Source organism: Notamacropus eugenii, chromosome 2, assembly GCF_028372415.1.
Source record: "Notamacropus eugenii isolate mMacEug1 chromosome 2, mMacEug1.pri_v2, whole genome shotgun sequence".
NCBI classification, from domain to species: Eukaryota; Metazoa; Chordata; class Mammalia; order Diprotodontia; family Macropodidae; genus Notamacropus; species Notamacropus eugenii.
In genome coordinates this window covers 322,540,558-322,556,550 of record NC_092873.1, presented here as the reverse complement: position 1 = coordinate 322,556,550, position 15,993 = coordinate 322,540,558, and the positions used below count along the sequence as shown (strand labels likewise).

General features: G+C 35.5%; 1 protein-coding gene across 1 annotated transcript in view; it reads right to left on the bottom strand.

Annotated features, from left to right (window-relative positions):
* The window catches only part of CCDC40 (coiled-coil domain 40 molecular ruler complex subunit), a 102,969-nt gene that overhangs the window by 27,090 nt on the left and 59,886 nt on the right, over positions 1-15,993 (bottom strand). The window contains exons 15-17 of the mRNA XM_072645227.1: positions 11,062-11,231; positions 10,822-10,913; positions 8,934-9,054 (exon numbers count right to left, since the gene is read on the bottom strand). Of these exons, the coding sequence (XP_072501328.1) occupies positions 8,934-9,054; positions 10,822-10,913; positions 11,062-11,231 (383 nt within the window). The remainder of the gene's footprint in view (positions 1-8,933; positions 9,055-10,821; positions 10,914-11,061; positions 11,232-15,993) is intronic.

The following is a 15,993-nucleotide window of genomic DNA, read 5'->3' as shown; positions in this document are numbered from 1 at the left end:
ACGAACCCAAATAGCAAAAGAGATCCAAAAAGCCAATGAGAACAATGCCCTAAAAAGCAGAATTGGCCAGATGGAAAAGGAGATCCAAAAGCTCACTGGAGGAAATAATTCCTTAAAGGTTAGAATGGAGCAGATGGAAGCTAATGACTTTATGAAAAAATCAAGAAATTCTAAAGCAAAACCAAAGTAATGGAAAAATAGCAGACAATGTGAAATATCTCATTGGAAAAACAACTGACCTAGAAAAATAGATCCAGGAGAGACAATTTAAAAATTATGGGATTACCTGAAAGCCATGATCAATAAAAGAGCCTAGACATCATCTTTTATGAAATTATCAAGGAAAACTGCCCTGATATTCTAGAACCAGAGGATAAAATAAATATTGAAAGAATCTACCCATCACCTCCTGAAAGAAATCCCAAAAGAAAAACTCCTAGGAATATTGTAGCCAAATTTCAGAGTTCCCAGGTCAAGGAGAAAATGTTGCAAGCAGCCAGAAAGAAAACAAGTACTGTGGAAAATACGATCAGGATAACACAAAATCTAGCAGCTTCTACATTAAGGGACTGAAGGTCTTGGAATATGATATTCCAGAAGTCAAAGGAGCTAGAATTAAAACTAAGAATCACCTACCCAGATAAACTGAGTATAATACTTCAGGGAAAAAATGTTTATTCAATGAAATAGAGGACTTTCAAACATTCTTCATGAAAAGACCAGAGCCGAATAGAAAATTTGACTTTCACACACAAGAATCAAGAGAAGCATGAAAAGGTAGACAGGAAAAATAAATCATAAGGGACTTACTAAAGTTGAACTGTTTACATTCCTACATGGAAAGATAATATTTGTAATTCTTGAGACTTTTCTCCAACTACCTCCAACTTGGGTAGTTGGAGGGATTATATACATATAGACAGAGGGCACAAGGTAAGTTGAATAGGAAAGGATGATATCTAAAAAAATAACATTAAGGGGTGGGAGAGGAATATATTGGGAGGAGAAAGAGGAAAATGGAATGAGGCAAATTATCTGCCATAAAAAAGGCAAGAAAAAGTTTTTCAATGGAGGGAAAAAGGGGGGAGATGAGCGGGAAAAAGTCAAGCTTACTCTCATCACATTTGGCTTAAGGAGGGAATACCATGCACACTCAATTTGGTATGAAAATCTATCTTACACTATAGGAAAGTAGGAGAGAAGAGGATAGGAGTGTGGGGGGATGATAGAAGGGAGGGCACATGAGAGGAGGGGGCAATTAGAAGTAAACACTTTTGAGGAGGGACAAGGTCAAAAGACAATAGAATAAATGGGGGGCAGGATAGGATGGAGGGAAATATAGTTAGTCTTTCACAACATGACTTTTATGGAAGTCTTTTGCATAACTATACATGTATAACCTATATTGAATTGCTTGCCTTCTCAGTGGAGAGGGAGGAAGGGAGAGAAGTTGGAACTCAAAGTTTTAAAAATGAGTGTTGCGAATTGTTTTTTCATGCAACTTTGATATAAGATATACAGGTAATGGTATACAGAAATCTATCTTGCCCTACAAGAAAATAGAGGAGATGAGGATAAGGGAAGGGAGGGGTGTGATAGAAGGGAGGGCAGACTGGGGGAAGGGATAATCAGAATGCATGATGTCTTGGGTGGGGGGAGGGGAGAGATGGGGAGAAAATTTGGAACTCAAAATCTTGTGGAAATGAATGTTGAAAACTAAAAAGAAATAAATTAATTAAAAAACCCCAAATCTGAAGCTCTTCCCCCCAAAAATCAGGACCTAGATGCTCTGAAGAGGAAGCAGCTACTTATCCTCTAAAGGAATGATATACGTAGCAGCCTTTAGCAAATATTTACTCCCAGTGTTTTTTTGTTCAGCAAACCCCTTTTGATAACAACAAATAATAACAACAAAAATATGTTGTGAACCCCCAGGTTTTAATTTATTTATATATTAATTATATTATTATTAATTATATATTAATTATTTAATATACTCATAATATTCTGCAATTATGTATTGCCTAAGATACTATTGAAGCATTTTTAGTGTGAAATAGTTCCCTTGGACTATTGTTGGGCATTGCAAACCACTAAATGGGGCAGCTAGGTGGTTCAATGATTGAACACCAGGCCAGGATTCAGAAAGACATCAGTTCAAATCTGGCCGTAGACACTGGAGAAGTACCTCTGAGTTTCCTCTTCTGTAAAATGGGAATAATAATAGCACCTACCTTAGGTTGCTGTGAGGTCAAATGACATAATAATTGTAAAGTGATTAGCCAGTCCCTGGCGCATAGTAAGCACTATATAAATGTTAGCTAAGGTTGTAGTTGTTCTTGTTTTATTAAATGGAAACCCCAGAAATAGATCATCCTGGGAGAGTCAGAAGAAGTGAAGAAGGGGTGGTTGGTGACCCTCTCCTCAGAAGGACTGAGGCAGCAATTTGCTAACCTGATAACAAGGGAGCATATCTCCAAGGCACAAGAGAGAACCTCCAAAGACTTATCAAACAGATTACAACTACACCCTTCTGGTGATCCATGAAAGTACCAGAAAAAAACAAACAAACAAACAGAAAAGTATTGCCAATATCTATGAAGTTTTGGGTAAGAAACTGAAAACTCCAGAAGATCCAAGAAGACAAAATCCAAGAAAGAAGCAAGTAATAAAACCTGTGGCTTCAAAAACAAATGCCTGTCCTTTAGGCAGTGAGTGAGAGAACTGAGAGATCCTTTTGTTAGAAGGGCATAAGTTTGACTTCACGAGTATTATTGAGATTTACAATGAAACCCACAAATAGAATATGGCTCAAAAGGAACAAGATAAATAAAGAGGGGAGGCATTGTATATTAAAGAAGTTTATACTCAAGTAAAGAAATCAAGGAACCAGAGGGGGAAGCATGGTAGAGGATATTTAGATCAAAATCAATGGAGGCAAAAAGAGAAGTGATGTTGGCAATCAATCAACAAACATGTATTAAGCATCAACTAAATAAAATAGTTCTTGCCCTCAAGTTATTTACGTTCTACCAAAGAGAGATAACATGTGCATATACACACATAATCAACACAGAATACATAGAAGATAATTTTGGGGAAAGGTGTCAACAGTTGGTAATACCAGGAAAGTTCTCATGAGTATTAAAGAAAACTAGGGATTCTAATAGACAGAGGGAATAGGAAGAACATTCAAACGCTGTGGACAGATAACCTATGCAAAGACACAGATGAGAACTGGAGTGTGAATGTTAAGGAGGCTAGTTTGGCCCGACGGTAGAGTTCATAAAGAAAAGTAATGTATAGTATCATTGGAAGGATAGTTTGGAGTAAGCTTAAAAAGGATTTACAATACTAGAAGAGTTTGCATTTGACCTTAGACAAAATAGAGAGTTTATTGAGTAGGTATGTTGCATTATACTAACTGGGTAGAAAGAGGAAAATAGATGAAAAAGTGATCAGGGAAAATATACACTTTCTACAGATACAGTAGCAACTAGAGACATCAGTTATTCTGGCACTGGAGCTCTCTGAATAAGCAGAATAGCTAATTACTTTCTGACTCAATTCAATGATACTTTTTATCCTTCAAAAGATGGAGCAAGCAATAAGGAGTAAGTCTGAACTGGATCTTACTCTTATTAACAGGGAGGAATTGGGTGCTGCAGTGGAAATAATGAGATTCTGATATGGAAGTGATCACTGCGTTCTAGGATTTGTGATAGAAGCGAGGAAAACCAGCCATGGTCCTAGATTTTGGAAAAGAGAGATTTCACAAGATTCAGATAGGACTAAAATTCTATAGCGGAAGTCAGCTCAGGATAAATGGGACATTCAAGAATGAACTTACAAAGATACAAAGGAAAACAATTAGAACAAAGAAAAAAAAAATGTTTGAAGAAAACAATGTATATGCACAGGGAACTCATTTGTGCCTAGAATGTGTTTCTAACCAATGTTGATTAAAAAAAGATAAAGAGAAAATAGAAGAGCCCATAACAAAGGATGAACATCTGTATGGTTTATACAAGTAGTGTTAGATGTGTTAAGAGCTCAAAATGAACTGAGTCTGGGAAGTAAAACTACGAATAACAGAAAGGTATTTTTTTCCCTTAGTTATATTAGGTAAGAGAACAGGACAAGCAATAATCAAGCATTTATTATGCATCTACTATGTGCCATCTACTTTGTCAAGCACAGGAGATAGGAAGACAAAAATGAAAAAGACTCTGACCTCATGGAGCATACATTCTAATGAGTGAGACAGCATATACATATATAGATACATGCAAAATACAAACAAGGTGATTTGGGTGGGGATAAAGACATAGAAGATGGGAGGGGAGATGATTGGTAGAGGTTTCATGTAGAAGATGACACTTGATCTGAGTCTTGAAGGAAACTAGAAATTATAAGAAAGAGAAAAGAGTAAGGAATGAGTATATTATAAGCATGAGGTTGATAGCCAGTGCAAAGGCACAGAGGTGGTAGATATTGTCATGTAAGAGAAACAACAAGAAAACCAGTTTGGCTTAACCATAGAATGTCTAAAGGATGTACATGCATACATGCAAACACACATACATACATATATATACATACACACACATATATATAGGGGTATGAATGTGTGTGTGTAAAAGCCTTTTGGGGGGGCCAGGTTGTAAAGGTAACAATGAGAAAGGAACAAGCATTTATTAACACTTACTATATGCCAAGCACTGTGCTAAGTTCTTGACAAATATTATCTTATTTGATCTTGACAGCATCTCTGGGAGGTTGGTGCTGTTATTATCTTCATTTTACAGTTGAGGAAACTGAGGCAAACAGAGGTTAGGTTAGGTTAGGTTAGGTGTCTGAGGTCAAATTTGAATGCAGGTCTTCCTGAGTCTAGGCCAGGGAAGAAAAGGGAAATATTCCATGCACTGTGCCACTTCAGTGACAAGACCACTGCTTTGAATGAATAGGACGGTGACACTGATAAGAAGGAGGCAGGGTGGCTCATTTATTTTGTTTCTGTTTTCTTTCCAAGGAGAATGACCTCTACCCTGAAAATGAAAGATCAAAAATAGCCACAAGACAGCACCTAGTTACCCTTGATAGTTATGTTGTCTGGCCCAGAGAACTACTTTATCAGGTACTGGTGTGCCTGGCACAAATAGATAGGGAGTAGGATGAGTGTTCCAGTTTTCAAAAAAAGAAAAAAGAATCTGTACACTAAAGGACAGAGATCTGAACCAAAAGCCCTAAAAAAGGAACAAAGCAATACTCCAAAGGGACTTTTAAAGAGAAATAGGTTACAATGGAAGCAGCTAGGTGGCACAGTGAACAGAGTGCCAGGCCTGGCATTCAAATATAACTCGGAGACTTATTAGCTGTGTGTTTGCCTCAATTTCCGCATCTACAAAATGAGCTGGAGAAGAAAATGGCAAACCAACAGATGTGGGGAAAAACTTTGGTCAAATCCAATATTCACTAATGATAAATACACTAAAAAGAATAAATATTCAAGAATTTTTCCTTAATGGAAAAAAGGCAAGAACCACATAAAATGCAATGATGAAGCATTAAAACTATTCACAGTAAAAAGAGAGCAAGGGAACACACTCTCACTGCTTTTATTTGACACAGGATTAAAAATTATAATTAGTTGCAGGAAAACAGGAAAAAGACTTTAGAGGTATTATTTTACAGTTAAGAAGGGTTAGTATATAATGACCACAATAAAAAGGGACTTAAATTTTAAGTTGGAGAGATGTTCAATGTTCATAGATGGGTCAGTTTAATGTGATAAAAAATGAAAATACTTCCCAAATTAATTTATATATTTAATGTAATGCTAATTATCATATCCTGTGACTTCTTCATAGAATGAAAGAAAATCATTATAAAATTCATACTGAAAAGTAAGCAGGAAAAATCTTAATGAACATAATGAAGAGAAAGGCTGATAACAGTGATTTTGCACTTGCAGACTTAAAAACACATTATATTGTAGTTATCACAATTATCTAATTCTGGAGAAAACATGAAGAAATAGATCACTGTAACAGAATAAATGTACCAGATCACCAACCAAAGGCATAGAAAAGATTACTGTTTGATAAATCTATAGAAAAGAAAACCTGGGGAAAGGATTTGTTATTTAACAAAAGTGCTTGGGAAAGTTGGTTTGCAACATGGCAGGAAAAGGAATCACCAATACAAGTCACCACTTTTCTATAAGTTATAGTCTTAGAGAGCTGTCTAGAGCATTGAAAGGTTAAATTACCTGCCCAGGGTCACATATCCAATATGTGTTCAGAGGCAGGACCTGAACTCTGGTCTTCTTGGCTTCAAAACCAGCCCTCTACCCCCTACACTATATTAACTCATGCCTTATACCATATTTCCCACAGAATTCTGGCTGGATGAGAGACAAATATTTTAGAGAAAAATCAACCATAAAAATATGGAAGGAAAGGAATAAAATATTCTGATTGTGGAAAGGAGATGGACTTTTTAATTCAATAAGTAGACATAAGTTATTAGGGACAAGATTAACTATATGAAAACAAAAATTTCTATATAACAAAAGTAATGAAAAAGAAAAACAGGTTGGGACAATATTTACAGCATATCTGAAAAAAAACCTTTACATCTAAAATATATAAAAACTATTGAAAAGTGGTATTTGGTCGATAGTTGAAAGATACTCAAATATTCAAATGATTCCGTGATCCTATTGAAGTGAGCATTCCCTTCAATCCTGCTGATTGCAACCCACCCTTTTTGGCCCAAACTATGGGATTCTTGCCCATATCGAGAAGCTTGCCACGATATCCACCCAATTTGGTTAGGGCCTTCCTTACTTTCTCCTGACATCATGAAGACAGCCATTCATTACCCCATCTTCTTTTGCAATCACTTATTTCATAGATGACAGTCTTTATGCTGACTTTCCTTTGGCATGATTCCTTGTTTGTAATGTGTGATAGTTTGTTCATACCAACTACGTACCTCTCTGTTAACCTCTGTGGTATATTTTAAAAGTTCTTCAGAAACTATACTTTTCAGTGACTGGTAGCCATTTAACAGATTAGTAAAATATTGATATTAAAAAAGGTAGGCCTTTGTGTCTGGATGAAGTTTAGAGTCATGAAAGCAATTTTGCAAATTCCTAAAGGCAGTTTGGCCAGTCTCCTCTTCCTCTTTAACTCTGGACCCAAGTCATTTTTTACTTGTATTTTTTGTCCCAAATTTTACACACACACGCACACACACACGTACACATGCACACACACACGCACATACACACGCACATGCACACATACACACAATTTTACTCAATTTGATTTCTTGCCAAGTTTTACCCTCTGCTGTTTCTTTCTGTTTTATGTGGTTATACTGTTCAAAATCTTCCATCATTCCTTTCCCTAAAACTTTACAGTTGAGTCTGCATTGCAGACTGGTTTCATTTTTGGCTGCTACGTTTCTCTACAAACACTATCCAATTTCCCTAATACTTTTGATAGCCCAATGATCTCTTTCCAAGTGTTTTTGTGATCTTGGATTTATCAAACTCTAATTTCCCATATCTCTTTTGTCTTTATGTTGTTTACAATCTGCTCATTCTCAACATTGTGGTGTTTCCAGTATCCACCTTCTCTGCTGCTTCTCTGACAATGGGGAACATAGCTGGAGGAAGTCATTCCATCTCACCAGCTAAGCCTGCTACAGACTCCTATTATCAGATCCCAGCTGGGACTTTACTGCAAGACAACCCTTTATTCTTTCTTAATTGACTATCATACTCCCCTCAGCAACTGTTCTGAACCTCTTCTCTCATGAAGCCACCAATGCTACCCTTTCCCATTCTCTCAGCTAATGACACAGAAGTTGCAAAATGTTATATCTCTAGTATCTTTCCACTATTGTTTAATCCATTCTACCCCTTAAACCTATAAAAATGTAAAGCTGTGCTATATAGAATTGAAGCAGTGTCCAAACTGTTTCCCTTTGTTTAAACAAGTAAAATCTCCTGGCTGATATGATTTTATTCACTCTGAATTTTGTTTTTTGACATAAGAAAAAATCTGTCATGTTTTAGCTTTTTTTAAAAAAAATACAAATAGATAATTTATCAAAAGCATTTTTTGTGTTTATTAATATAATTATTTTAATTTTTTCCTTTATATAATTTACTGTGTTGTATATTTTCCTAATATTAAACCATTCTTTTTAAGTCAGTCCTGCTATATACTTAAAAAACAAAACAAATCTATGGTCAAGTACTTGTATCTTTCTCCACAATGTTGTCTGGATCCAAATGGTATGTGGAACTAAAAGTCAATGTCACAACAATGTTATGTGCATCCTCTGATAGAAGTAAACCGTAAGTTCCTGAAGAAATACTAGAAGAATTCCAAGGGCTAGCACCTTTATTTGCATTTATTTTTTTCCTTGTCCATGATTTTTATTTTAGGGACTGAGACTTTGGACTGATAGCTTTAGTATAATAGCCAAATTCATGTTGTCTCTTCCTAGCTAATCTTAAGGATTTAGGCAAATAAACTTGGAAAAAATGACAGTAGAGAGAAAAATAAGGCTCTAAGGGAAAGAATATGTGTCCTTGCATGTGAGTAAATTCTTTAAACAATTATATTAGGTCTGAAGTAAATTAAAACCACATTTTTTGCATTTGAGTAAGCTACATTTCTTTTCTTAGAAGAGTCTTATTTGAATTACATTGCTAGGGATTAAGATGAAGGTGTAGTGGTCTTAATATAATTAAAGGAAGACTACATCCTCAGCTCAGCTCAGATTTTGGTGCTGTAAATCTTTTAAAGACATATGTAGATGCCTTGGGGAGAAAAATGACAATAAGTTGGCCCTTGTTTTGTGGTGAGTCATCAATCTGTGCATTTTTTCCCCTCCTCTCTGTTCATGCTCACCTGCATCCTATGGATCTCCGCTCTCATGGTTCGTATCTCAGCCTGGCCAGTTTCTGAATCCACTGCAGCTCGCATCTCTTTTGCCAGTTGAATTTTTTTCTCCCAAAGCATAATCTGGTGTCTTGAAAAGTAAGGGGGAAAAAAAGAATGAGAAAAGAAGGTAAATTGAAAGGTACTCTCTCAGTTACCTCAAAGGATATGAGTTTAAAGCCTTTCATTTGGAGCACTCATTGCAAATTTAGAACCAAGACATTTTAGAGCTAAAATTAGAGAACTTAGGAGTAATTAAATGTAGTATCTATTATTCTGCTGTCACTATAGAGGAATTATAGCTATGTTTAAATTTTTTGTATCATAGTAAGAATTCTATAAAATAAGTTATTCTATATTCTCTACATGATCTGTGTTCTAAACTCAATAAAACAAGAATTCTACAAAACAAGTTATGAAACAAGAATTCTATAAAGCAATATAAAAAATATTGCGGAAAGTTTCTCTAAAAAAGAGTTTCATTTCCAAGATATATAAGGAATTATTTAAAATTTACAAGAATAAGGGCCATTCATCAACTGATAAATAGTCAAAGGATGTGAAAAGGCAGTTTTTCAAACAAAGAAATCTATGCTATTAACCATGTTTTAAAAAAACTGCTCCAGAACACTAATAATTAGAGAAATGAAAATTAAGGTAACTCTGAGGTTTGTATCTTATACCCATCAGATTAGCAAAGATGACAAAAAAGACAGATAGGCAATGTTGAGGGGGCTGTGGGAAAACTGGCATGTTAAATCACTGTTCGTAGAATTGGTCCAGATATTCTGGAGAGCCATTTAGAACTATGCTGTAAAAGACACTAAAGTGTGGCTATCCTTTGTCCCAGAAATAAAACTACTAGGCCTGTGTCCCATGCTTAAAGAAAGAAGAAATGAAGTCGTATCTGCAAAAAAAAAAAAAAAAAAAAAATTACAGCAGCTCTTTTAGTAGTGGCAAAAAACTGGAAACTTACTAGGGTACTTATCACTTGAGGAAGGGCTGGCATATGAATGTAACAGAATACTAAGTGATGAATGGGATGGTTTTAGAGAAATTTAGCAAGCTTTTATGAATTGATGCAGTGTGAAATGAGCAGAACCAGAACAATTTATATCATAACATTGTAAAGATGAAGCACTTCGAGGGATTCAGAACTCTGATCAATGCAATGACCAACCATGTCTCTAGAGGACTAATGATAAATAAAGTATGCTGCTCACCTCTGACAGAGAGAAGATGAACTCAAGATGCACAACGAGACATACATTTTTTGGGCATGAGCAGTATAGGAATCCTTTTCCCTTTCTTTCCTTCTTTATTATAATATAGGGTAGAAGATGTCATATAAAACTGGTATCTACCAGGCTGCTATCTAGTTTCTTCATAAATCTTGTGAAAAAGAGGTTTTTCCGAATTTATATTTTAAAATTTATCAAATATTTTGTTACTGAGTTTATTTTTATTCTTCCTGGTCTATTCTGTCCAACTGATCTACTTCTCTATTTTTTAAAACCTGCCAAATAGTTTTGATGATAACTAACTTGAAACATAATTAGAGAGCTGGAAGTGCTATTTCCCTTTCATTCATTTTTAAAAATTATTTCACTTAGATTTATTATTTAATTAGATCATTAGGCTCTCAATTATGTTGTTCAGTTAGATGGAGTACTAAGGAACAACAGTAATACAACACAATATCAAAAAGTTGTTGGGGAAAATAATAATGCTACCAGTTAACATTATGGAGAGTCAGGGAATGGAGCTGGGCATTTCTGGTCTTAAAAGTCAAATTTCTAGCAAAGGACTGAGAAGATTTTTAGCAACTAAGCGATAAAAGAAAATGCCCCACACTCACTCTGCTTCTACCAGTTTACTCAGGAGGCTCTGTTTCTCTTCATTCAAATAGACCAGCTTCTCCTGCAGTTCAATGGATTCCCTCTCAGATGCCTATAGTTGGGAAACCAAGCCAACTGTTACTTTAACAGAGCAGAATTTAACACAGAGCCCTTTACCAAGATCTCATCTTCCTCAAATTAGAGCGAGAGAGATGGAGTTTCCTTCATTCCCTTCTAGAGAAGGTATTAGCCTGGAGTACCTTGAGTGAGCGAACAAATTCATTCTCCGTCACCAGGTTGCCCTGCTGTAGCTCCTCAGTGCTGCATCTGTTCTTGCAGATCAAAGTGTTAAATTTTTTCAGGTCATTGTCCATGTCCCTCATATGACATTCAATCTCTTTGATCTCATTCTTCTCCTGGTTAATCTTTTCTGTTTACAAAACAAGAAAAGAGCAAAATCCCAGAAGAGGTCCAAAGCTGATACAAAACAAAATAAACAAAGAAAAATAATCCAACCCCTATGGAAGCGCAAATTAAACCAAGCCAAAGCAAGATGATTTGGTGATCCTTGAACTCTCATCACCATTAATGGTTTTTCCTAGCAATGGAATCTCTGCTTTCTTGGTGGGAAGGATACCATCCTATAATGTTTCCTCCTAGGTGACAATGGAAATACAAACCTTTGACCTGGATAGAAAAGAGGAGAGCCATTACAAGATATACCAATTTTAAGAAATGGATGAGAACAAAGTCTGGGAACTATAGGACACTGGACTTGACTTCAATTCCTGGGAAAATTTCAGAAGGGATAGTTTCATTAAAGACAATAACAACAATGAAACCACAAACCAAAATTTATAGGATGCACAATCTTTGGGAGAAGATTTATATCTCTAAGGATTTTCATCAGCAAAAGAGAGAAAGAACAGATTCATGAGATGGAAAAACTTGGGAAACTGTATAAATTATAAAAACATAAATATCAAAAGAAAATTATGAAAAATTGAAGTTGAAAAACTTGAATTAATAAATAAAACTAGGTTTTAAAAAAAATAGTGTAATAGATAAATCATTAACTAATTTGCCTTAAAGGGAAAAACTTATCAGTATCAAAAATGAAAAAGAATTCACAACAAATAAATAAAAATATTTGAAATTATTTTGTTTAAATGTATGCCAGTAAATCCTACAACTTAAATAGATGAGTATTTAAAACATAAAATATTCAGTTTAAAATATGCAATTTAAACATAAACAACTGAATCTGAGAAAAATAAATTAAGTCAATAATGAATTCTCCAATTAAAACCCTGGGATCAGATAGCTTTACAGGTGAATTCTATCAAATATCCAAAGGACAATTCCAATATTATACACAAAAAAGAGGATCCTGACAATTTCCTTTTATGATGTAAATATGGAATCAATACATAAAACAAAGAGAGTCACGCAGAGAAATAAAACTATAGACCAATATCCTTAATGAAAATATTAATTACACACATTTAAAATAAAATATTAGCAACAAGGCTACAGAAACATATCACAAATATTATATATTCTGAATGGGTTGGTTTTGAATCAGGAATGCAGGCTAGATTCAATATTAGGAAAGTTATAATTATAATTGGCCATAACTAATATGACTATATCAATAGATGCAAAAAAAAGATTTTTGACAAAATACCCATTTCTGTTTGAAAAAATACTAGAAAACATGGGAACAAATGTAACTTTTCTTAACATAGTAACTAGAGTACATCTACAATCAAGGATCAGCATGATGAGCATGAGGACAAACTGTAGGTTTTTCTAATAAGATTAGATGTAAAGCATTGTCAGAACTAATGTTTGATTTAGTGTTAGAAATGCTAACTATAGCAATAAGACAAGAAAAACAATACCATTAAAAGAAAATATGCTCACTATTCAAGAAAGACATATTGAACTCAAAGACAAGATGAGTAGAGACAACCTAAAGATCATAGGTTTTCTAGAAGAATATGACAGGACAAAAAACCTTAACATTATAATGAAAGAAATATAAATGCCTGAGGCTTTTCAACATAGAAAATGAAATCCCAATTGAAAGAATTCACAGATCACTTCCAGGGAAAAAAAACCCACCCTTGCAAACTCTATTGTGGTTAAATTTAACAATTTGATTCTGAAACCACAAATTCTGTGAACCATCAGAACACAGATCTTCAAACATAAAAGAAAGGACATTTGAATAATGCCACTATTCCACAGTCACTAGAAAAAGGAAGAAGAAATGGAAATGTGATTTGTAGAGTAGTAGAGTTCATGACAGAGTCCAAGGTGACCTATCCTGTAAATCTGAGTTTAAACATACAAGAAAAAAGATGGATGCTCAATAATAAAGGAGCCTTTGAAACAGTTTTAGAAAGTAAACTAGGACTGAAGAGATTATTTGCTTCTCAAAAAACCCAAACAACAGAAATGTAGGAATGAATAAATATAATGGCCAAGGGCAGAAACAGCAGACTGGAGAACAGAGGGGCCAGCAAGGGACTTCTTTCTAAAGGTACTTATGGAGACAGAAGTGAAGGCAGAAATCTGGTAGAGGTAACAATGAAAAGGTAGCTAGAGGGTACTATGGACAGAATCTGGCAATAATACCCTGCCTATAGGTAAATGCTTCTTTTGTGGGACTATAGTTCAACATGGGAAGGTACACGAAAGGAGGGAGGAGAGCAAAGGGATAGACAGTAGTATGTGATGCTCTGGGATCAAATCAAAGACTAGCAATGGGTAGAAGGGGACCTTTGTGGTCTCAGCAAGAGAAGAGTCTACAAGGTAGTGGGTAAGGAGGAGAGGAGAGAGACAGAAAAAAGAGGTACAGGAAGGAGGCTTGACTTTGGAGGTAGAAGAGAGTTCTATTGATGAATGTTCCTATGAGTAAAGAGAGGTGGGTAGTGAAGAGAGATGAGCACTTTATACCAGATGAGATCCAGAGGATTTGGTGCTCGTCTACTTGTCTACAAGTCTACTTGTCCTTGGTCGATGGGGCAGAGGTGAAACCTCTGGGGTCAACTGCCACCTGGAGGAGGGGGGGAGCATAGACACAGGAAGGAGATTTCCAGGCAAATGTAGGAAAAAAGGTCAACAAAAGATGGTACTGATCAGTGGTGAACTACATAATCAGGAATCTGGTATTGGAGGGACATGCCTGCCATGGGACAGTGCTAGGTAGCACAGTATGCTGGGAACAGAGCCAGAAAGATTTGAGTTCAAATCTGGCCTCAGACACTAGCTGTGTGACCTTGGGCTAGTCACTTAACCTATATTCATCCCAATTTTCTCATCTGTAAAGTAGGGATAATAATATTACCTTTTTCCTCAGGATTGCTGTGAGAATCAAATGAGATTGTAATTGTAAAGTGTTTAGCATAGATATCAGCTGCTATTATTCATTATTATTATTACTAATAATTATAATTATCATGGTTCTGAAAATGAGGCACAATGGAAAACGGGAATCCATGGAATTGAGTGAAGCTTTACAAGTGAGTGACAGAAAGCATCTAGAGGAGAGACCCTCAAATGGACACCTTGGAAGCTTTGATAGCATGAAAAATATAGAGAAAAGAGAGAAACCAGATAATTATAGGAGTCATGAATCAGAGAATGAGAGTCTGTAGTAAACAGAAAGAAGCTGAATAATGACTAGAATGAGAGATATCCTATTTGGTAAGGGGGTGCAAAAAAAGGAAACTTAAAAACCAAAGAGCAGGACTAGCTCAAGGGGAGGAGAGGAAGGGAGAATATTCAACAAGAAGAAGGGATCTGAGGCAAGAGGAAGAGAGCCAGTGGAAACAGAGGCATGTTAAAAAAAGATTAAAGTAAACAAAAGAATATAATATTGTGTTTATAAGCAAAAGGGAGAACTTGAGGCTGAAAAGCTTCTGCACACACAACAAAAATGCATCTAGGATATGAAGGAAAGTGGTTAAATGGGGGACAATTTGTATTTAATTTCTCTGATAAGGGCTTAGGATCTAAGATATGTAACAAATTTACACACTTGCACACACGCACATACACACACACACAACTAATAGTCATTCTCCAATAGATAAATGGAAAAAGTATATGAACAAACGATTCTCCAAAGAAGGATTGTGAAGTATTAAAAACCACATGAAAACAGTATCCAAATCACTAATGATAAGAGAAATGCAAATCCAAACAAACTGGAGGCTTCATCTCACAAGGATGGCAAGGATGACAACAAATGACAATACTCAATGTTGGAGAGGTTGTGGAAGGACAGGTACACTAATACGTTGTTGGTGGAGCTGTGAAATGGAACAACCCTTTCGGAAAGTAATTTGGAATTATACAAATAAAGTTACTAAAATGTCTATGCAATTTGAAGCAGAGACTGAGGTTATTCCCCATGGGAGTCACTGATAAGAAAAAAAGTCTCTGTAGACCCCAAATCATTTATAGCAACACTTTTGTGATAGCTGGAGTCAGGAAGACACATCTTCATGAGTTCAAATCTGTCCTCAGACACTCACTAGCTGTCTGACCCTGGGCAAGTCACTTAACCCTGTTTTGCCTCAGTTTCTCATCTATAAAATGAGTTGGAGAAGGAAATAGCAAACCACACAAGTATCTTTGCCAAGAAAACACCAAATGAGGTCACTAAGGATCAGACATGACTGATAAATGACTGAACAACAACAAAAATTGAAAACAAAGTAGATACCCATCAATTGAGGCATGGCTAAATTGTAGTATGTGAATGTAATGAAACATTACTGTGCTCTAAGAAATGATGTGTGTGAGGGAAAGATTTATATGAATTAATGCAGAGTGAAGTAAGCACAGTCAAGAAAACAACATACACAGTAACTACAATTTAATTGGAAAGAATCAAAAGTAAATGTAAAAAAATTATAATAAAAAGTGGGAAATGAATAGATATGAGAAGACATCTCCAACAAATGCCTTTGTGGAAGTGGAAGGTCTACAGGCATTATACACTGCACATGTTTTTGGGCTTTTTCAATAGATTGATAAGTTGTGCTGATTTTTTTCTCTTTTTCCTTTCCAGAACATATTATTTATCACATGGGATGGCTCTCTGGGAGAGGAAAGGGTATAAATACATGGGATACTATTATGAAACAGAAAATATGAAGAAAAACTTCTTAGAAAGG